General features: G+C 39.1%; 2 protein-coding genes and 2 non-coding genes across 5 annotated transcripts in view; 1 reads left to right on the plus strand and 3 right to left on the minus strand.

Moving 5' to 3' along the window:
- Window positions 1-5,229, plus strand: part of rfc4 (replication factor C (activator 1) 4) — a 28,326-nt gene extending 23,097 nt beyond the window's left edge. The window contains exons 7-11 of the mRNA XM_063045480.1: window positions 790-910; window positions 1,253-1,378; window positions 2,266-2,346; window positions 3,212-3,328; window positions 3,957-5,229. Coding sequence (XP_062901550.1) covers window positions 790-910; window positions 1,253-1,378; window positions 2,266-2,346; window positions 3,212-3,328; window positions 3,957-4,046 — 535 coding nt within the window. The 3' untranslated portion in view covers window positions 4,047-5,229. The remainder of the gene's footprint in view (window positions 1-789; window positions 911-1,252; window positions 1,379-2,265; window positions 2,347-3,211; window positions 3,329-3,956) is intronic.
- LOC134345202 (eukaryotic initiation factor 4A-II) lies at window positions 3,576-18,175 on the minus strand. 2 transcript variants are annotated; one of them, XR_010017637.1, is made up of 12 exons: window positions 18,074-18,175; window positions 17,436-17,484; window positions 17,217-17,349; window positions 16,673-16,812; window positions 10,527-10,695; window positions 10,090-10,199; window positions 9,440-9,583; window positions 9,211-9,348; window positions 7,178-7,267; window positions 6,883-6,962; window positions 6,458-6,652; window positions 3,576-3,683 (listed from the first exon to the last, which is right to left on the minus strand). XR_010017637.1 is itself a non-coding variant. In XM_063045478.1 (11 exons), the coding sequence occupies exons 1-11, from the start codon at window positions 18,097-18,099 to the stop codon at window positions 6,508-6,510; spliced, it is 1,224 nt and encodes a 407-aa protein (XP_062901548.1). In that variant the 5' UTR covers window positions 18,100-18,175; the 3' UTR covers window positions 5,376-6,507. The 2 variants fall into 2 exon arrangements, 1 of the variants encoding a protein (XP_062901548.1); XM_063045478.1 differs by lacking the exon at window positions 3,576-3,683 and having other exon boundaries at window positions 5,376-6,652.
- LOC134346055 (small nucleolar RNA SNORA81) lies at window positions 9,814-9,980 on the minus strand. The gene has a single exon (XR_010017816.1). It is a non-coding gene; the product is annotated as a small nucleolar RNA SNORA81 (small nucleolar RNA).
- Window positions 17,003-17,077, minus strand: LOC134346057 (small nucleolar RNA SNORD2). The gene has a single exon (XR_010017818.1). It is a non-coding gene; the product is annotated as a small nucleolar RNA SNORD2 (small nucleolar RNA).
- Window positions 18,176-23,012: the final 4,837 nt, after the last annotated feature.

Below are 23,012 nucleotides of genomic sequence, written 5' to 3' on the forward strand. Positions count from 1 at the left end.
GTAGTTCAATACAATAAAAGATAAAGCAGACATTGGATTTGGGAGGACAATAAATGACAATGCAGAGGACAGGATCCGTACCACAAATTTTAAATGTATACCTCTAAATATGCTTTGAAAATATCCTTAATCTTACTTGTAGTACTTATTAAGTCCTGATTCCCTGTTTAAATTCTTCCCTGCTTGCTTTATATTTCACAAGGGACCTGTCCGATTTCAACTTCCTAATCATTACGTGTGCTTTTTTTATATTTGTGACTAAATTTGCAACATCTCTTTTCATCCCCTACAACTGCACTCAAGTTACTCATCCCATCTCCTGCCTAAGATTGTTGTAATCAGCCTTCCAGCCCACTCCCTCCCAACCCATTTAAAACTTTCGCTGGAAGTTCCATCTTAACCCTGTCATTCTTTATTCAAGTTCTCAGAAAAGTAACTTTCAAATGCTGTGATAGTCTCTACTTTCACCGCCCAAATCTTTGAGTGTTCCAGACTCTTGACTATCATCTGGTGGGGAAAAAAAATCTACCATGCCTTGGTGGATCCCATTTATCTTAATATTCTGGATCAGCCTACCATGAGGAATTTTCCAAGTGGACAATATCTGTTGCCCTACTGTCATCAATCATCTGCATCACTTAAACTCAATCAAGTTTCTAAGGCATGACCTCTCCTGCACAAAGCCATGCTGTCTTTATTTTAATTCAATGCAAATCATGAATCATCAACACAAGATTTCATTTCTCTATAACTCGATTGAAACTCAGTGACTTTTCTGCTGTGTTTTAGGATAATTGAACCATTGACGTCACGTTGTTCCAAATTCCGGTTTAAACCTTTGACAGACAGTATACAAGAAAAGAGGCTGCGTGACATCTGTGAAAAGGAGAATGTCGAATGCGACAATGAAGTAAGTTTTATACAATCTGGAATTGTATGATACATTTCAAACACAACTTTTGGTTTGGAAGCCAATGCGATTGTAACTTTCCTTTATGTTAGAGGTTAGAGCTGTAATACTAGCATTTACTATAGCAAATAACTATTTCAAGATCTACTTTATGACTTAATTTTTGGGATTAAGTTGTGCAGGTTAAAACTTCCTGAAGAAATCTATAAACATGATCTGCAAATGCAATGAAACTGCATTTGAAACGGGGTGCTACATTGGCTTGCCTAGAATCTGTGGTTGTATTGAATGTAAATTTGAGTTGGCAAATGTTTTCAATTTGCTGTTGTGACTCTGTTTTAGACAATCAATATGCTCATCAATGTATCAGAAGGTGACTTAAGGAAAGCAATAACTTACCTTCAATGTGCATCAAGACTTACTGGAGGAAAAGACATTACTGAGCAAGTCATCATTGAAATTTCTGGAGTAAGAACATTTTTTCTCATCTATAAGATAGAGATGGATCTGCAGGAAACTATAATATGAAGCGTTTCTTCAGAGGGCCATCTCGTCATACTGATATTACTGTTTGATATACTCAGATTTTCTGTCAATCAGCTCATTCCATTGGTATCTTAAGAATTTTTTTTGAGTGCTGGTTTTTCTGTTAAAGTTCTCTTTTTAAGAGCATCAGTTTCTAATTTAAAGGCTAAAAATGACCAATGTTCTAAGAAAATGCATTTTTAATTACTGTAGCCATATTTATTTCTATTGGAGATTCTATATTTTCAAAGTTTAAGGCTAGCCCAAAGCAAAGAATGCTTGCTAGTCTCTTCCTAGAAATGAGCATATTTCTTCAATTACTTCATGGTTTGAGAGGTCATTTATCCAATGCGGAAAATACCAGCAGCCGTGGGTCAAGAGTTCATGTCTCACTATGCTAGAGGCAAAATAAATCCAGACTTTTTATATAATATAAAGACAATAAAAAGCATCATTACATTTCAGGAAGGAAACATGTGACCCGTATCTTGTAGGTTTTAAATGTGATTATCAATTAAAGTGAGAAAAGTTCCTTTATTTTGTTTTATATCTATGAAGAAGTAGAAAGACTACTTGGAACTTTCAGACTAATATGCCTGTTTCCTTTCACCTTTAAGCAATCCAACTTCCTGCTAACTTCTCAAGTTCTCATTCATTATGATCCAGCAAAGCTGTGGCTGCCATTCTATAATACCTTCCCTTCTGCTGTTGGCATTGAGACTTTACCAATATATTCTGTTGCCTCATATTTATTCAATTCTCTTTCAATCCCATTTCTGCAACAATCTGAATTAAGAATTGTTAATTTGTATTTTTCATTGTTTCCCCAGACAGTGCCAACTGATATAATTGATGGTCTTTTAGCTGCTTGTCACAGTAGTTCATTTGAGAAACTGGAAATCATGGTAAAGGTGAGAACTCTTTAATTTAATCAAATATTGGGCAGAGATTTTGACAGCTGGGCCATTAAAATCAAAGATGAAAATGCCCCAATACTGTTTTATGAAAAGAAATACTGGAGAGTTAATTACATCAAGCTTATTACCAGCTTTGTAGCATGTCAACCTAATACAAGCAAGTAGAAAGCAAACGGTGACACATTAAAACTTTCAAGCAAGTTTTCCCATCAGATTGGGGGATGTGATACTCAAAAATGCTTTTATTTTAATCTAGATGATGATTAGGTATTTGGACTCATTGGGCTGGGTGGAAAATGTATTTGACTGTTCAATTCAACCATTCTTTCCTATGCAATAGTAAATTTTACTGTTGTGTGTATAAGAGCCTTTGTTAAGTTCATAGTGTACAGTGAACATCTAGTGTTTTATACTGTTTTCCTGAAATGTTAGTCACCATACTGGTGAGAACATCCCTTTTAGACAGTGATTCTAAACACTGGAGCTCTTTATCGTTGGAATCCCTTTCACAACATTTCAATTCACCAGCATCTCAAGGAAAGCTAGATAAGATTATGCTTACTAGTAAATAATTGTCTAGTCCTATGCTTTTTGTGCATGCTTGATGTTAGTTGGTTGCAACTTTTATGTTCTTTAGGATCATGTGTATTGGACAAATCTGATCAGAATTCCCAATTAGCTTCTGCATTATCATATTGGCAATGACTCTTGCTCTTTTTTCTGTATCCGGGGCTGTTTATGTAGAAAATATATGCAACTGTACTGTCCTTATTGTATGCCTCAGAATAAGTAGGGTCTTGTTTATATATTTCCACGGTATGTATTTAATACATAGAACATTTTTTTCATCCTTTGTCAGAACGTGATTAATGAAGGTTATGCTGCAACGCAATTAATCACCCAGCTACATGATGTCATCGTTGATAAAGATGATCTTAATGACCAACAGAAGTCTGCCCTCACACTAAAATTGGCAGTAAGTGTGTCTCCTTTCTAAATTTAGAATGTTGACAAGCTCTGTTCAAATTTGTACTTATCCAGTAGTCAAAATCTTATCCATAAATGATTTTGATCCCTGCTTAAGTGATAAAATGTGCAATAAACAAGTTAATGTTAGTTACCCTAGAAATAGCTTTTTCTAGCATGGATCTACTTTTTCTGGTATTCAAAGATGTTTAAACAATTATTTCTTTTAGCTGTCATAGTTTAACAGAGTACACCAGTTTTGTTGTATGTGTGATTTTATTAAAAATTATAACTGATGTCCTTTTAATTTGTCCTGGTTTCATATTTCTGAATCCAACAGCTGTTCTATGACCCAGCACCAAATCCTGCAAAACAAAAATGCAATTAATTAAAATTTTGCATTTCAATTGTACAGCAGTATGTTGCTGATTGAGTTCTTGCACTGATCAGAAAATTTAATGTTTTTCTTTTGCAGTGAGGAACAATGGGTTGAAAAGCCTTGAAACTGTTCCTGCATACTACTTTAAGGGTTCTAATTTCAGTTTTGATGTTAGTACAAGAGCTGCATTGAAATATAACAAATGAACTGGAAAGCATGTCATAGTCTTACATTAATTTTTAATGGGTTTTTTTTCCAGGAAGTTGACAAGTGCTTGGCTGATGGCGCTGATGAGTATCTGCAGATGGTCGCTCTTTGTGCAGTTATTATGCAACAGTTTACACAGTAGTTGTTAAACCTTTTGAGCTACAGAACTTATTTCTTATTAATCAAGATGTGTAAGTACAATTTACACCATGAAGACCCAAACCACATGTTGAATCTGATGACATTTTTGATCTATATAAATTCTTTAATACTGCCAACATACCCAATACATTAGTAAGACTTACTGCATGTACATGTTTGGAATTGTTTATGATATTGTGATTATTATGCACCTTCAGTGCACAGAAAAATAAATCTTTTAACTCAAATTTGGCCCAAGCTTAGAATCTTTAAACCAAGTTTTTGATCCTCTCGTCATTCTTCAGGGAAAAAGTCAGGCTTTACCTATGAGTATTAGTTAGTACATGCATATTTTTGTACCTTTGTGCGTGTCTCAACAAAGTAGTAGTGATTATTCCTTCTATCAAACTTATTGCTTGCACACTAAAGTCAAAGCTTTGGCGGTTCAAATCCCACTCAAGTTACTATCTGCATTGCCAAACCAGCTGTAGGCTTTGTCCATTTCTGTTCATCCTGCAGCAATTCAAGTACAGTAAAATTCAGGATGCATTGTGGTTAAAATATAAACTGCCTTCTTTGGTCTGGGATTGTAATTAATGTGAGTAGCTAGAAGCATAGCTTTTGCCTGCATTCTGAAAAGGAACTAGCATCCTTTTGGCTACAGCTAACTTAAGTTTTTTAAAACCTTTTTTCATTGCTTTCAGTCAGGATGAGGATTTTAAGCTATTAAAGTTCCATTGGTAGAAAGAAAAACAATCTCAATTTCCTGTCCCATTTATCAGTACATAACTACCAGCTTTCTATAAATCTATATTTTAAGCCACTGCCTGTTAGGTGACTAGAATAAAAACATTGCATTATCAGAACCCCACAAATTTAACATTAGCAGGCACGGATTCATCTCACTAATTTGTTTATTATAGAACATATAGCATCCCCATTCACTGGAATTTTAAGCTTGCACCTCATGACCCTCATCCTTCAGTTACAGTAATATGATCCCTGCTTAACCACCCCTAGAGAAAAATCACCTTCATACATTGGTCAGCTACACCTGTGCAACATTAGATTTGTCATTTTTCTTGACCAAGAAATAAACACCTATAAGGTTTCCAATTTTTGTTTTTACCAAATTAGCAGTTGTCATACCCTTTTCAAAAATTACGGCAAAAATTGCAGTTACACTATATATATATATATATATAAAATTCCTACACAACCTTCTACAAGCATCATTTACACAACCAGCAGAAACTCCTAGCAACTAACTTGTTAAAATATCAAAATAGCCATGCAATTTTTTTTGCTCCTAACAAAAAGGTCAACAATGCATGCTCAAATCAACTTTAATAGCTTTACATGCCAACAACTTGAATTCAAAATGCAATTCAGCAGAATTAATTACAGCACCCAAACAGTCCTGTTCCAAAAGACCTAGTCATATATTCAATTCGCATATGGAATACTTGAAATTCTAATTGCATATTGAGCCATGGTGCATGCATAGCTTAAATCTAAATGGCAACCACAATTAGTGGGATAATTGTATGTAACCCTCAAGTATTAGTGTCACTTATTCAAAAGCACAACAGGAATGACCCTGTAATATATCAGCTTAGTTTTGCTAAATTTTATACCACAAAAATTGTGCAAATATGCACCATTACAAATCTACAGCTAGTATTTCCTATACATCAACTCTCCAGAAGTATTAATGACATGGTTTAAAAGTTGAAAGATCTGTATTTTTACTATTGAGCAGTCTGTACAATCTCCTAGTCGGTTGTCTTTCAGAGTAAACATAAATATTCAAAAGATGGATAGCGATAGAATACATAAATTAGAACAGCCCATATACAATAAACAAAACTACAAAGTTACAAAAATAAAGATGCAATGCAGGAATGCAGTTACAACATCCAGCTTCTTTCCAAACTAGTTCCAAATCTTATTTGCACACATATCCTGGGCAAACAGCTACTGGGAAGCCAAAACTGTGCAGATCTTTGCACAACTCAAATGTTTTATTAATACAAATACATGTAGTAGATTACTCTAGAAAAGTGCACATACATTACCAGTTGATTGGCAAGCTTCATTTTAAAATAGTTGTAGATATGCCAGTTTGACATAATTGGCTGATTTAACACAGCACTTAAATTTTTTAGTCCATAAGTAAACTATTAAGTGATAAAGAATATCAAACAGAAATGCTACTACAGAACTTTCAAAACACTGAAGGGCATATACATTTAAACACCCCATGACTTAAACTTCCCACCCCAGCAGTCAACACCGTAAGAGGAGTATAACCAAAGGCCTTCCTCAAGTCACTTATCACTGCTGGATTTCTGATCCTGTTTGCACATGGGAGAAGAAATTCAACAATTCTGGTGAAGCAGCACAACGCACCATGTAGCCTGATAATTCAGCAGCTGCAAATGCAATTTCTCATGCCAGCATTAGATCAGGTCAGCCACATTCATGGGCATCTCTTCCACAGTTGTATTGTAGAATGTCTCAATATCACGAAGAATTCGTTTATCTTCCTCAGTAACAAAGTTAATAGCAACACCCTTCCTTCCAAAGCGACCACCACGGCCAATTCTGTGTGAAGAAGAAATCAAGCTGAGTACTCAGTGGTTTGGAGGCTAAACTAAAATATCTAAGAATAAGTTTAGAGGGGGGAAAAGCTTCAAATCTTATTAAAAATCTACCAACTTGTTCTCGCATTAAACCATATTACTGCTCAACAGGATAACCACCCAAATGACTACATTCTACTTTAACTCAATAGCAGTTTAACTGTTCCAAGCTGAATATAAAAATATACTAACCTGTGAATATAGTTCTCCCGATTTGTAGGCAAATCATAGTTAATTACCAGAGACACCTGCTGCACATCAATGCCACGAGCCTTTCAAAGAAAGTAATTCATTTATTAGACAATACAACTATACACAAGGCTCTTTATTCAAATTTACACATCTCACAAGCAATCATCCCAACTTCAGACAAAAATGGTCAACTATAACATCAAGACATACAGTAACTAGTAAATTTTTAGTTACCTAAAATAACCAATTCAACTAAAATGCAATTAAGTTCCTAAACAAATTTCAATTTACATACCAGCAGATCAGTAGTGATTAGCACACGGCTAGATCCTGAACGGAATTCCCTCATGATCACGTCACGTTCTTTCTGATCCATATCTCCATGCTGTAATGAAGGACAGGTTTTACAAAAAAGATTCATTACTTGGATTAATTAAGATTAAAGAATTCTCCATAAAATGTAAATTTTCATTTATAGTATGGTACAGGAGGCTGCCATTCAACTCAGAATCACAGCTCCACACTAGAGCAATCTCACCCTTCCTGGCACATACTCCACAGCCCTTGCAAATTTGTTTCCTTTAAATAATCAGAAGTATAATTGTGCATTTTTCCCCTCCCTTAAGAGTATTCTACCAGCATTATCACCAGAGGCAGAACTGCTTAAGGAGAATAATGTTAGAAAACATTACTGCTGATCATTCCATGAGTACTGCTGAGTATTTATGAGGCCACTTTTGACAGGATTATCTGCCATAGCACCTTGGAAAAGTACTCAACCCCCAATCCTCTGTTCACATAAATGAGCATTACACAGGGATTTTGATCAATTTAACTGAGAATATTTGTGAATCACATGCTTTTCCAAGTCCAATAAACAGAAAATTGCAAAGCATGTGGAACTAAAAATTCAAAAACTGAGATGTCACCAGTTCATAAGTATTCACTGCATTTTGCTCAGTACTTAGTAACTACTTGTTATTACAGCCTGTTTATGAACAAATCTATTAGCTTTGCACAATGTGATGGAAGATTTGCCCATTTCTTCTTGCAAGATTGGCAAGCTGTGCTGGGTTAGTTGGAGAGCAGCAGTGGGCAGGAATCTTGAGGTCTTTCTAGAGATGTTCGAGCAGGTTAAGGACAGGAATCTGGCCGGGCCACTCACGGACATCAGTTTTTTTTTTCCAATTGAAGTCACTCCATGGTTGCTCTGGCTGTGCTTTGGATCATTGTCCTGCTAAATCCCTCCCTAGTTTAAGCTTTCTGGCAGACACCAGGTTTTTATCTAGGACCTTTATTTAGCAGCATTCGTCTTCCCATCAATCCTGACCAGTTTTGCAGTTTCTGCTGAAAAGTATCAACATAACATGCTATCTCAACCATACCTTACAGTAGTGATTGTGTCACCCGACTGATGCGTACTATCAGTTTTACACCACACATACTGCTTAGTGTTGATGCCAAGTACCACTTTAATCTCATCCAACCACAAGGCCACCTTCCACATCTTTAACAAATTCACTTACAAAAACTCTTCCATAAATAACATTTGTGCAAGGTCTTCGATTGTAGAGCTATGAATTTTATTTCCACCTGCAGCTCACTCAGTGACAGTTGGTGCCTTATTAGTCTCGCTTACAAGTGCCAATCTTCTCCAGCAGCTAAGTTCAGAGGGACGGTCTGACCTAGGCAGTGTCTCTCTGGGCTCATATCTTTCTCACTTTCTCCACAATGGCCTGCAATGAGCTCTGTGGTACGTTAAGTATCTTTGGGTTGGTCTTAAACTCTTCCCTAGATTTGTACTTCTGTATTGTCATTTCCCTGCCTTGCCTTGAATGTTTAGTCTTCATTTTGGTTTGGTCTGTTGAAGATCTACCAGATACTGTTGGACCTTATACAGAGAGGCATTTGTTCAGGTGATCCTCCAGTTTTCCACATCAACCTACTTCAATTTTAAATTCGGAAAATGAGACAGTAAAGTGTGATAATATTTGTGGGGCTGAATTTTTTTCAAGGCACTGTATAATTAGTTGTATCACATGAAATCCAAACACATTTGCCATTTTAAATGCTTGCAGACCATATTGATGACCACAAGTGATGTACCAGGAGAACCATATCTCCTAACAGGATATTTTATACTCAGATTTCAAATGCCACTTGTCCAAAAAAAAATTGACACTGTCCATGATTTAATTGTTTTATAAGTGGACTAACTTGCAGGACAAACCAACTCAGAAAAGCTTCTACAAAAGCAATGTAGGATGAACCATATTCCCAAATCAACACTTTCAAAGGTGAAACTGAATAATGATCTCAAAATCTTACCAATGCAGATACTGTGAAGTCCCTTGCATGCATTTTTTCAGTCAGCCAATCGACCTTCCTCCTTGTGTTAAGAAAAATCACAGCTTGCGTTATGGTTAAAGTTTCATACAAATCACACAGTGTGTCCAACTTCCATTCCTGTTAGAATAAGATGTCTCAAATAAGTATAAAATAAGACACCAATTCCAAACTATTTAGTTGGTCCAGTAGTAAAATGTATTCAACAAACCTCTCTTTCTACGTTGATGTAAAACTGCTTGATACCCTCAAGAGTGAGTTCTTCCTTTTTAACAAGGATACGAATAGGATCACGCATAAACTTTTTAGTCACCTCCAAGACATCACTTGGCATTGTGGCAGATAACAGAACAACCTAAGAACAAAGTTAATTGGGTATACTTTGAATGTGCTTCCTCCTGCATTCCAGAATGCTAACTTTGAATACTAATTTTTGTACATTCTTAAATGGCATTGCTGCTATGCATTAACCTCTCAGTTTCAACATGTTGACAAGGGCAGAATGTACTAAGTGGCTATTATCTCAATATTTGTTTGCCCCAAACTTGCGATCAATTTCCCAGTAACAACACAGCAATAGTAAAGAAATGTAGCACAGTCTGAAGAAAATGGCCACTGGACATGCAAGTTGTCCAACCTAGCCTCACAACACTGTGCAATTTTTCTCCTTCCCTGGTGTACTCTACTAGCATCATCACAAAAGGCAGGATTCCTGAATTTTGTAATTTTAGCAGAGTGCTTAAGAAGAAGGAAAGCTACCAGTAATGATACTTGGAAAACTTTGCTGCTCCTTATCCAGAGTATTTACACGAGGCCACCTCTTGCGGGGACTACTTCCCATTGGAAAACAGACCAGTTTACCTGAATGTTTGTGCTTAGTTTCTGAAATATCTCATAAATTTGATCTTTGAATCCACGACTCAACATTTCATCAGCTTCATCTAAAACAAACATCTTGATCCATCTGGAAGCTGAAAAGAGATTTTAATAAAGTTAGATCAATAATCTAGTGCATGATAACAAAGCCTACTGATTAATGACTAATTTTGCCAAAAGGACCCCCATCTAATAGTTCTTTTGATGAAACCTTCAAGTGTCCAGTCATCTCCTGCCTTTTAACTTAGACCACATGTAATACCTGAAAGGCTTTCACACTAGAGACCCAACTATCAAATCTGATCCAACACACACGAACATGGCTAAGTTGTCAAATGGCTCATCTCCATTTCAAGGCCCTCTGGAAGAAGTTAACCAATTCACTCTGAACTGGATGGTTTTGATTCATGGTCAATACTCACATATATATCCCCTGTTCAACATGTCAAACACTCTCCCTGGAGTTCCTACAACGATGTTGGGAGCTTCAGCATTCAGCTTCTGCATCTCACTTCGAACATTGGTGCCACCAATGCAGGCATGGCAAGTAGCACCCATGTAATCTCCTAAAGCCAGGATAACCTTCTGGATCTAAAGAAAAGATTGGTGATTTAATCCTTTAGTTTAAAATAAGCACAAATGCATAGACTAGCAAGTTTACTACTTTAGCTGTATGTATATATTCAGCATTTATACTGCACAATGAAAGAAGATTGTACTCCTATTTGTTCATAAATTTTACCTACACACTAATAACCTGGCAATCTCCACAACTTGCAATTCACCCAGTGGCACTCACTGGCAGGAGGTACAGAGCCTGAAGGCACAGCTTCATCCCCTCTGTCATCAGATTCCTAAATGGACATTGAATCCTTGAACACTACCTCACTTTTTAAATATGAGGTATTTCTGGTTTTTGCACATTTGATTTACTGGTTTATTTATTTTTTTCTCTTCTAGATTATGTTTTGCATTGAACTGCTGCTAAGTTAACAAATTTTACATCTCATGCCGATGATTATAAACCTGATTCTGATTCCCTTAATGCAGTTAACTTTGCATATATACAGAAGTCCGAAACCAAAAACATAGCCAAAAATTTGAAGCTACTTTACATGACTTTAATTTTCAAAACAGTACAGTGAAGGGAAAAAAAAGTTCCACTTAACATTTGGTTCTAAAAACCCAGTTTATAATGAATTGACTGAATCTGCTGCACCTTCACAATTTATCTAGTTAACCAAAAATCCACTCAGATTTGAAACTGTTAGTGAATAAAGTACTAAAGATACCCAATGCAAATATTCCAAATTTCTACAATTTGTGTAAAACTGTTGCACAGATTTACTCTTGTAGGCCCAGCATTAAGTTTCAGATTTGTATCCTCACATCTTGCCCCAGAAACGATGAAAACAGACTCCCCTGAATAGCCTGGCAAATATTTCCAGACCACATAGCCAAGGTCATTACAGCATTTAAGGAAGAGTACATGGAGATGAAAAGCATTGGACCCTTCAGCTCGAGTCCTTCCCACCATCACTGATTTATTATCTCTCTCAACCCCATTCTATCTGATGTTCTATCAACTCCATCTCAAGACCCATTGATTTACCTTCACTACCAACCTGGCTAAAATTTTCCTATCTGTTCTATCCCTCAATTCTGATGCTGTGCCCTCTGCTCCTAGACTCCCCTCTCACTAGGTCTTCAACTGAAGGCTTCAATGAGGTTCCACCCTCATTTTTCTAAATGTCAAGTGAAGACCCACCCATCACTCATGTTAACTCTTTCATTCCTGGGATAATTTTCTTAAGCCTTTTCTGGACCCTCTCCAGCACATCTTTTCTTAACCCAAAACTGCTCATAGTATTGTCTGACCAATGCAATATAAAGCCTCAGCATTACATCCTTGCTTTTGTATTCTAGTCCTCTCAAAATGAATGCTATATTTGCCTTCTTTACCACCAAATCAACCTGCAAATTAATCTTCAGAGAATCTTGCACAGGGACTCAAGTCCCTTTGCACCTAAGTTCTTTGAATTGTCTCCCCATTACAAAATAGTCTACTTTTATTATTTCCATCCCCATACACTTCCCAATTCTTCTGTCGTAAGTCCGTCACTCTGCTTCAACACTACCTATCGATCCATCTTTATATCCACTGCAAACCTGGCTATAAAGCCAATTCTTTCATTCAAATTACCAACATAATGTAAGAATAAGCTGTCCCAATTCTGACCCCTGTAGTACACCACTAAGACACTGGCAGCCAACCAGAAAAGGCCCCCTTTATTCCATCTGTTAGCCTCCTGCCAGTCAGCCAATCTTCTATCCATGCTAGTATCTTTCCTGTAATACCATTTATCTTAAGCAGCCTAATGTCAAAGGCCTTCTGAAAATTCCAATGAACATCCACTGGCTCTTCTTTGTCTATCCTGCCTCAGAATTCCAAATGATTTGTCATGCAAGATTTCCCCTCAAGGAAACCATGCTGCCTTTGCCTTGCCCCACTTTCCCATGCACCTTCAAGTACCATGAAACCTCAATCTTAATAATGGATTCCAATCACCTTCCCAACCACTGAAACCAGGCTAACTGGCCTACAATTTCCTTTCCTCTGCCTCCCTTTTTGCAATTATTCCTTACTCTGGGACCATGCCAGAACCTAGTGTTTCCTGAAAAATCATTACTAATGCCTCCCCAATCTCTTCAACTACCCTGGGGTATAGTCCATATGGTCCGGGTGACCATCTTCAGACTTTTCAGCTTTCCAAACACACTCGCACTTCCGGCCTTCTGCTTGTGACTTCCAAAAGACTGAGCAAAATACTTAACTTGGTCTGACATTTACTGTCCTTCATTACTTAACTCTCCATCGCCATTTTCCAGTCGTCCAATAGCCACCCTCACTCTTGATCTCGCTGAAAACACCCATTTGTACCCTCTACCTTCATATTTAATCTTTTCTACCGTCTTTTAGTTGGCTCAGTTGGGTTTTAAAAAGCTTCCCAAGCTTCGGCCTTTAGCAATTTTTGTTATATTATATGTTCTCTTGCTTTTATGCTGTCCTCAGCTTCCCTTCTCAGCCAGTTGCCTCCTTCTCCCTTCACAATACATCTTTGAATTGCATCTTTCCTGCACCTTTCAAATTGCTCCCAGAAACTCAAGCTTGTTCTATCAACCCCCTAGTGTCTCCTTCCAATCGACTTTGGCCAGCTCCTCTCTCGTGCCTCTAATTTTCTTTACTCCACTGTAACAGCTTCTCCTGCTCAAAAGGAAAACTGCCTCCCAAGGAATTATTCACCCAAGTTCCCCAATCAAATCTGGGGCATTACTAACATCCAATCCAGAATTGCCTTTCACATAGTAGACTCAACTACAGTTAAAAGCCTGCTCTTAAAATTCCCTCTTAGGATCCAGCACCAACCTGATATTCTCCATCTACCAGTGTACTGAAACCCCCCATAACTATTGCAACATTGCCCTTTTTACATGCCTTTTCCATCTCCCATTGAAGTTTGTAGCTCACATCCTGACTACTGTATACAACTCCTAACAGGATCTTACTACCTTTACAGTTTCTTAACTCTACCCACAAGGACACTCCATTTTCCAGTACTGTCACCTTTTTCCTAAGGATTTGATTTCATATTTTACCACCCCCTCTGCCTACTTACCCATAAAATGTGTATCCTTGGGCATTAAGATTCCAGATATGACCACTCACGACTCAGCAATACCCACATCATGCCTGTCAATCTCCAACTTCACTTCAACATCTACTTTAGTCAGTATACTACATGTATTCATTACCTGTTTTTTTTTTAGTTTGGCCCTGTTAAGGTTTAACTGCAATTTTGTTGTTTTGTGTGGCCTTCCTCAGTCTCACTACATACTAATTGTATACCTACTGCCCCATCCTCAGCCCTATCTCTCTGGTTCCCATCCCCTTGCCAATCAGTTTAAACCGTCCCCAACAGAATCCAGCAAACCTACCCACAAGGATATAGGTCCTCCTCAGGTTCAGGTGTAACCTGGCCTTTTTTTTTTAAAAACAGGGCATACCATTCCCAGAAGCAACCCCAATGATCCAGAAATCTGAAAGCCTGCCTCCTGCACAAACTCTTCAGCCACTCATTCCTCTCACCTCAATGGTGTGTGGCATTGGCAACAAACCAGAGGCTACTTTGGAGATCCTACTTCTCAGCTTTCTATGCAACTCCCTATATTCTCTCTTCAGGACCTCCCCCCTACATATGTCATCAATATGTACCAGAACTTCCAACCATTTGATTTGAATACCCAAACTTTAAATTTCTTTGGTTCCAATTCTTCAGAAAGTGTTTTTTATTATTTCTACATCACGGGGTATGTTACTGCCTTATACATAAACCCAAGGCTCCTTTTGTCACTTTTCATCTTTCCCAGCGTACCAAGTGAGCCCATCCAGGTGATTGAATTTACTTGGCACAGCACAATGCCAACCAGTTTTATTGCTACACTTTGAAGTTTAAAAAGCAAACCCAGTCACAGAGCAACTTAAATACATGCAACACACAAAGTTGCTGGTGAACGCAGCAAGCCAGGCAGCATCTCTAGGAAGAGGTACAGTCGACTGTACATCTTCCTAGAGATGGCCCGAAACGTTGACTCTACCTCTTCCTAGAGATGCTGCCTGGCCTGCTGCGTTCACTAGCAACTTTGATGTGTGTCACTTGAATATCCAGCATCTGCAGATTTCCTTGTGTTTGCGAACTTAAATACATCCATATTTTGAAGTAGGTACCAAAAAAAACTCATACTAAGGCCACAGAGCACTGATTAAGAATATGAAAAGCCACATGCTGACACCAGGTTCTTTGAATTAACTCTGCTATTCAAGATCTTGGCTCGCCACTTACTACCAGGTCCCTTGCTTAATGGTATAGGTCCATGGCATACAAGTTTGGAACCCTGCTGTATACTATTCCCATATCCTTTTAAAAATACACACAAAATCCATTGATCTGTTTTGGTTGAACATCCACAACATTTTGAGCAGAGATGTTCACAACATTTCCTCATCTTAGTCAGGAGTTTTAAAAAAATCTGTCAAGTCCCATAACAATTTATGCTTTAATGATATTCCCTTCGTTCCAACCACAAATAGACTTGACAATCTCTTCAAACTCACCAACCCTGGAACCATTCTAGTGAGAATCCACACAATATGTGCACTGTATGTCTCAATTTAAAAATTAGTAATGAGACAGATCAATGATCACTTGGGAGATGGCAATAAAGTAAATTCGCAAAAAAGGGGCAAGATCATCACTGTTACCTTGATAAACAAAATAAGCTAATACCTTAATGCTTTCCTTGAAGCAATTAATCAAAATAGCTATTTGCAAATGGGTACCCACTGTGTAAATGGTCAGAACAATAGGAACAGTTGAAATCACCCAAAGTAGGAATTTTTTTTATCAATTAATATCAGAGATATCAACTGACAGTGCTTACTTAGGAAAAACTAGTGAAAGCATAAAGGAGACCCACATTAAAGATACTCTGCTAACAGAAGTGTGTTCCTATGGATTTTATTAATCACTATTTAAAAAGATTAGAATATTACTTTGGATCTCAAAATCTACAGGGGGGAAAAATAGGAAAATACAAAACGTGTTTAGTCAATCAGACCATCTCATCTTTGCCATGATCTTATACTGCAGAGCCATTCAGTTCCTTGAAATAATCCTTGGCTTTTCTTCCACAAAGTCACCATACTTTCCATCCCTCAAATCACATCCCTTTCCTCACCTACAAACCCTGAGTGTCAGAAAAAGTACTTCACAGGTGAACAGCACAATAGTGCTGCCCTACAGAATGCAAGTTGTTAAGTCATCAGGTGGACAGGATATGGCAAACAACAGGAATTCTGCAGATGCTGGAAATTCAAGCAACACACATAAAAGTTACTGGTGAACACAGCAGGCCAGGCAGCATCTCTAGGAAGAGGTGCAGTCGACATTTCAGGCTGAGACCCTTCGTCAGGATATGGCAAAGTAGGGATTCAACTAACTGCCAACCCAAGCAAAGGATATCATCATTAACCAAATCTCAATGCTAAATGCAAATAAAAGTTTACAAATGGGATATTTCTTTTGCATGCATCTTTTCCACTCAGCACCCCCCCCACACACACACAAATCCAATGTTAAATCACAGCAGCAAGTTACACTGCCTACCACAATAGCTTAATGCAAGAGAGTGTTATCTCATTGAGGTAACATTGGATTTGATAGGAAAAGGGAGCACATGTCACAAAAGAGTGGAAGGAACAATATCCACATATTGTACTCAACTCCATAATGTGGGGTTGGCAGAAAACCCAACATATTTCAAGAATTATAAGACTAAGTATTGTATTCAATTTTAGGCTCTGAATATTGGCATTAAAACTAATGACAATGAAGTAATGGAAATCAGACCCATTTAAAAATCTATGACATCTAATGGTCCTGGAAACATTCTACAACATGCTCTGACAATAGTAAAGTCAACATCAGACCAAAACCTTTACATTACCTACCTGCTGTGCCAGCTCCCTGGTAGGAGCCAGAACCAAGGCTTGTGATTCTTTCATATCCAGTTCCAGCTGCTGCAGGATGGAGATTGCAAATGTAGCTGTCTTGCCAGTACCAGACTGAGCTTGGGCAATGACATCAAAACCTGAATTATAGAAATGTAATTACTTAGAAGTCTGATATTTTGCCTGGTCTTCCCATTAATTGAAGATTTGCACATTACTATGCAAGATTTTTCCCCAAACAACCAAAGGCTGGCACAATTCTTATGATATTATAAGTGTATCGTAGCCACACACTGCTTCACAAACTAGGGTTTAATTCAAGTCAGCCTAGAGTGATCAGTAAATAAACAAGTATTTCCCCATGGGATGGTCAGCCCCGAAAGATGGTAAAGCATCATTTCACTCTAGGTTCAACGTGGTACAGAACCTTATGCACCAAACCATTAAACGTCTATCAGACTAATAACAGAAGTCAGATTACCAACCCAAATATCGCTAAACTACAATCTGAATAACTACACCTTTCCAAGTAGTCAACATTCACCTTTGATACATGGCATTATTGCCCTCTGTTGAATTGCAGAAGGCTTTTCAAAACCATACGCATAGATTCCTCGAAGGAGTGTCTCTTTCAGGTTCATGTCATCAAAATTATCGACAATTTCATTCCAGTTACTCTAGAAGTGTAAAACAAAACGACAATTTCAGTTCTGCAGCGCTTTCCTTTACGCTTTTTGATCATTTCGACATACAGCAAGCTCACCTCGATAACGCCATCAGGGTCCATCCCATCTGGGCCTTGATCTTTGCTACTGCAATATAAAAAGCGTTGTTAATCATTGTAAACGCTGATTACTACGAAGTTTTTACTGACAGTTCCAACTAGTTGTGATCTAGTAGTCATCTGGATCTTTCATACCCCACCTAACTTCGCAGTCAAGTTCAAAGAGAAACTCTAACCCGAATCCACCCAAAGTAATCTACTGAATAATCGACCCCTTCAACTGGTTACGGAAAGAAACAAATGCCACGAGTTGAAATATTAAGAAGAAACTACCAGGAAGTGCTTAAAACACATCACCCTCTCCCTCCCCATCTCACGTGTTTGAGAACCCATCGGCCTCGTGCGGGCCCAGGCCGAGCCGCTCGCAGCGCCGCCGCCGCTCAAACCTAGTGGGAGGGCCCGAGCCCGGCGAACGGAGCGGTTGAGAGTTTGTGGAAACTCGGGCCTACAAGTGTAACAAAGCCTGGGTCCCAAAGCCGGAGCGGCCTGCCGCCCCTCCCCCCCCCACCTCCACCGCAACGCAGGTCAAACGCCGCCGCTTTATTTAGGAGGTGGTTGGAGAGTGGTAGAGGGACGGGAGTTGAGCCAAGGTGACCCATAGCCGGAGCATCGGTTACCTGTAATCAGCCGAGCCGCACGACATCTTGACCAACCGCTCCTCCACACGCCCTTTAACTGAAAGGAAGCGCTCAGCCCGTCCTGGCCTTCTTTATACCGTCGCCGCCGAGCCACTTCCGGTGAGGGACCAAAACCTCACCTATAAGCCGCCAGCCACCCCGATCCGAAACGGCCTCGCTGCCAACCCACCGGTGGGTTCGAATCGGACACTTTTTATGCCAGGGAGGCGGCCTTCTGCTTATCTTTGGCCAAAGCACTATTTTTCGCTGCGGAGGAATATTGCCTTGGAAAAAAAACGATCCGAGCACTCCGCACTGACGGGGTTTCTCCAACTGCCCCTTGTATAGGCCACGCCCCCCCTGGCTGCTCCCTCCCCCCACCCTCCTGCCCACTGTATCAATGGTCCTTGAAACTGGGCCCAAATGAATAATTGCAGGGGACATAGCAGCTTTGTACTCTCGGTCCCCCAATAATTGCAACTACAATTATTTCAATACGTAAAAATCATAAATGATTTTCCCTTTCTTCAATTCTTCGGCATTATTTTTAAATCGTGAAGCATTCTTAGAAACTAGATGCCTGATCTCTTCAGTAACACACACAAATTATTGGAGTACCTGATGCAGGTCAGACAGCATCTATAGAAATGAATTAACAGTCGATGTTTCGGGACGAGACCTTTCTTGAGTCCCGCATTATTTTGTGTGCGTGTGTGTGTGTGTGTGTGTGTGTGTGTGTTCTGTTTGGATTTCCAGCATCTACAGATTTTCTCGTGTTTATGATCCTGATCTCTTGGATGGGTTTTGTAGCAAATGAGTCCAGCCTGTGCAACTTGCCATTGAGTCTTGGAGAAACACCATCACACAGGACTGCATTGTCATTCATGTTTAAATAGGTTTAAATCCTATTCCAGTGACCTGAGGAGGTGTCACACTGTTGAAGTGCTATTTACTGAATGAAGTGAAAAAAGGTTTGCTTTAAATACACCCATTGGATGTAGAAAATCAACAGGGTGCGTTTGGCACAGGAATGCAGCGGGAAGTGTTTACTGAATCACAGTTCCAAAGATCTGCCTTCAGTCCTGAACTGTTCTGCTGCTGCTGGTGTGAATTTGCTTTTGATTGCTGTAAACTAACATAGGTAGGTAGGAGAAATTGGTGGAGGGAGTGGGTGGGGAAGTTCAAGGACGTGAAAGAGAATAGGTCACTTGGAAAATATATGTCAGGTCATAAAAATGTTCTGAGTTGGCAGGTGTCTATGGGCAACAGTCATGAGAAAATGTAAATGTAAAGATAGGTGAAGTAATCAGAAACAGGTTTATTATCACTGGCATGTGCCGTGAAACTTGTTATGTAACTCGATATACTATTTCAATGTGGGCTCTATATTACCACTTCAACATGCTTAACAAAATGCAGATGGTATTTTCACTGATTCATTGTCAAATATTTTTACGCACTAATTCCCGCCCTCTATGCAAATACTGTTTACAGACGCACACACGCACAAAATATTGAGTTAGTTGCACTTTGTGAGAATTTGATGTTGCAATTAGATTCTGAAAAATATGTTGTAGAATCGCTCGTATGCTTCAAAGTAAATTTCAAATGTTCTTTGCTTAATGAGGAGCAGACTCAACGGAATGAGCATAAATATGCTGGAGTGAGAGAGACCAGTTTGAGCTCAGATAGATTTTAAGATTAACAACTGGAAGTATTGCACATGCACAGGCCAAGGCAGTTGAGGAGTTAAGAGCATTACAATACATTGATAACATAGAAACTGAACTTTTGACCTAACATGCTTGTGCTCTTAAGCCTCTTCGTTCATTTAGTCTTATTATCAAATCTGTCCAATCCTTTCTTCATTATAACTTCGGGTTCCACTTCAGAGAAGTTAAACAGAAAGGTGACGACAGCACACCATTGACTGAATGTTGTTTTGTTCAGCCATCTTTTGGATGAGATATTAAACCGACTCAATACTCTTTCGAGTGTGGGTAAAATATCTCGTGAGTAATGAGATGAAATATTGCACTGAGAAAAGCGTTGAACCAAAGGAATTTACTAGTTTAGCACCAGTTTGTAGTGAGATTGAGTCTGTGGAAGTTTGGTTGCTGTGTTTCCTAGATTGTGACAATAATCACACTTCAAAAAGCATTCTGATGAGTATAAAGTCCTTGGATTGTACTTTTTCTTTCCCAACTTGTACTAGCGTGATTAAGGTCATTTTAAGGTGATTAAGGTGCAGAGCCAACGACCTGCCTCTGAATGTGAACGGAATAAAAATGATGGTTGTTGATTTCAGGACACAGGGCGACCACTCTCTGCTGAACATCGACGACTCATCCGTAGTGATTGTTAAGAGCACCAAATTTCTTGGTGTTCACCTAGTGGAGAATCTCACCTGGTCCCTCAACACCAGCTCCATAGCAAAGAAAGCCCAGCAGTGTCTCTACTTTCTGCGAAGGCTGAGAAAAGTCCAACTCCCACCACCCATCCTCACCACATTCTGCAGAGGTTGTATTGAGAGCATCCTGAGCAGCTGCATCACTGCCTGGTTCAGAAATTGCACCATCTCGGATGGCAAGACCCTGCAGCGGGTAGTGAGGTCAGCTGAGAAGATCATCGGGGTCTCTCTTCCCACCATTACAGACATTTACACCACACGTTGTGTCCGTAAAGCAAACAGCATTGTGAAGAACCCCACACACCCCTCATACAAACTCTTCTCCCTCCTGCCATCTGGCAAAAGGCACCGAAGTATTTGGGCTGTCATGACCAGACTATGTAACAGTTTCTTCCCCCAAGCCATCAGACTCCTCAATACCCCAGAGCCTGGACTGACACCAACCTACTGCCCTCTACTGTGCATATTGTCGTTTATTATTTATTGTAATGCCTGCACTGTTTTGTGCACTTTATGCAGTCCTGGGTAGGTCTGTAGTCTAGTGTAGTTTTTGTGTTGTTTTACGTAGTTCAGTATAGTTTTTGTATTGTTTCATGTAGCACCATGGTCCTGAAAAAGTTGTCTCGTTTTTACTGTGTATTAGCAGTTATGTTCGAAATGACAATAAAAAGTGACTTGACATAATTTATGTTAACTTACAACATTGTGCAGAAGTCTAAGGTACACACGGAGCCAGGATGCCTAACATTTTTGCACAGCGCTGTAGTAAATTTATGTATTGCACTGACTGCTGCCCCAAAAATAAAATTTATGACATATGTGAGTGATGATAAACATAATTCTGTTATGGGTCTCTATTGTGGACTGTGAGTGGGAAGGGGGCAGGGAGAGGGGAATCCTGGTTGGGAAAAGGGGAAGGGAGAGAGGACAGAGCGGGAAGAACCAGAGGGACATTCTGTAATGATCAATAGTCCAGTTGTGTAGAATCAAAGAGCCTTGCCTGGTGTCCCAGGGCTGGGTGCGTCTGCACCCATGCTACCCCCCACCCCCCCCGCCCTAGCACTCCTCTGCCACCTGTCCCACAGCACTCTCACGACACGCCACCCTCGCCATTTCTAACATCCTTACAGATTTACAAACTCATTCTCCACTCCACATTGACAAATACAGTCCTACATATATATATACTGTATGTAAAGTACTGCACTGCTGCTTGTAAAAGCTGATTTTCATGGCATTTATACCCTGTGAGCATATGTATACCTAAAACAATAAACTTGAACTTGAACATGAGTGATTGCGATATCCAGAAATGATAAATTTATGGGTTTTGATCACCATATAAATGCATTCTGCCTATTAAATCTTTCCTGATACATACTGTATTTGTCTCTCAATAATCAGGGTAACATTAGTAACTTGCTTTTGCGACATTTTAAAGAGAAGGAAAGGTCGAGGATTCTAAGAGGTGCTGGTGGAAAACACCAGGAGACCAAGCAGGTGGTTGCCGAGCTTTTGATGATTCTTTACTCCTGGTGAAGGGTCTCGGCCCGAAACATCGACTGTTTATCCCCCTCCCTAGATGCTGCCTGACCTGCCGAGTACTTCCAGCGTACGTGTGTGTTACAGCTGCTTCAGAATCTGTTGTGTTTATGATTTGGTGAAAATGGTGATTCTACAACTGTAGTGACCTGTTGAAGCTGAAAGTCATGAGTACAAATCAGTGAGTGGACTTCAGAAAAGGTAAGGATATCCACCTATGATCACTCTACGTCAACTACAATCAAAAACCAGTGAAAACTCTAAGTCCAAGTACTGTAAAGCATTTATTTGGAAGTGAAAGATATTTTAGATTAATTCAAGATTCATTTCCAGTACACAAGTGTAAAGGAGAATGAAATAATTGTTACTCCAGATCCAATGCAGCATATATAAAAACACACTAAATATAAATACATAAGATAGTTCATATGCATATATTGATTATATGTACTCTATATAGGGATAAAGATGTTATCAAAGTACACATGTGTTACAATATACTACCCTGAGATTCATTTTCTTGTGGGCATTCACAGTAAATACATGAAACACAATAGAATCAATGACACTGCAAGGATGGACAAACAATGTGCAAAAGACAAAATGCAAAAATAAACAAAAATCAGAATAGTAATTATAGATAAATATTGAGAACATGAGATGAACAGTCCTTGAAAGTGAGTCCAGAGGTTGTGGGTACATTTCAATGACGGGGCAAGTAGAGTTATCTATCTCCTCTGGTTCAAGAGCCTGATTGTTGAGGGGTAATAACTGTCCCTGAACCTGGTAGTGTGGGACCTGAGGCTCTTGTCCCTCCTTCCCAATGGTGATGCTAGATACAGGAGTGACTGTACGTTGGGTGACTCTGACAGGAAGTGATTTGGATTGTGACATAAAGGGGCAGAAATGAGTTTTCAAGATTATATCTAGTTAGACATATAATCCAAAGAGATTAATGAATGACTGAGGGAGCTCAGTTGCTGTTCA

This window comes from Mobula hypostoma, chromosome 4 (assembly GCF_963921235.1).
Source record: "Mobula hypostoma chromosome 4, sMobHyp1.1, whole genome shotgun sequence".
Lineage (NCBI taxonomy): Eukaryota > Metazoa > Chordata > Chondrichthyes > Myliobatiformes > Myliobatidae > Mobula > Mobula hypostoma.

What these genes read in the sequence shown, in the direction of transcription:
- LOC134345202 (XM_063045478.1), bottom strand. Translation starts at nt 18,099, where the DNA reads ATGTCGTGCGGCTCGGCTGATTACAG. An exon ending in ACATCAACGTAGAAAGAGAG is followed by an intron (nt 9,349 to 9,439) that starts GTTTGTTGAATA and finishes TTATTCTAACAG; the next exon opens with GAATGGAAGTTGGACACACT. An exon ending in ACTTCACAGTATCTGCATTG is followed by an intron (nt 7,268 to 9,210) that starts GTAAGATTTTGA and finishes CCTTCATTACAG; the next exon opens with CATGGAGATATGGATCAGAA.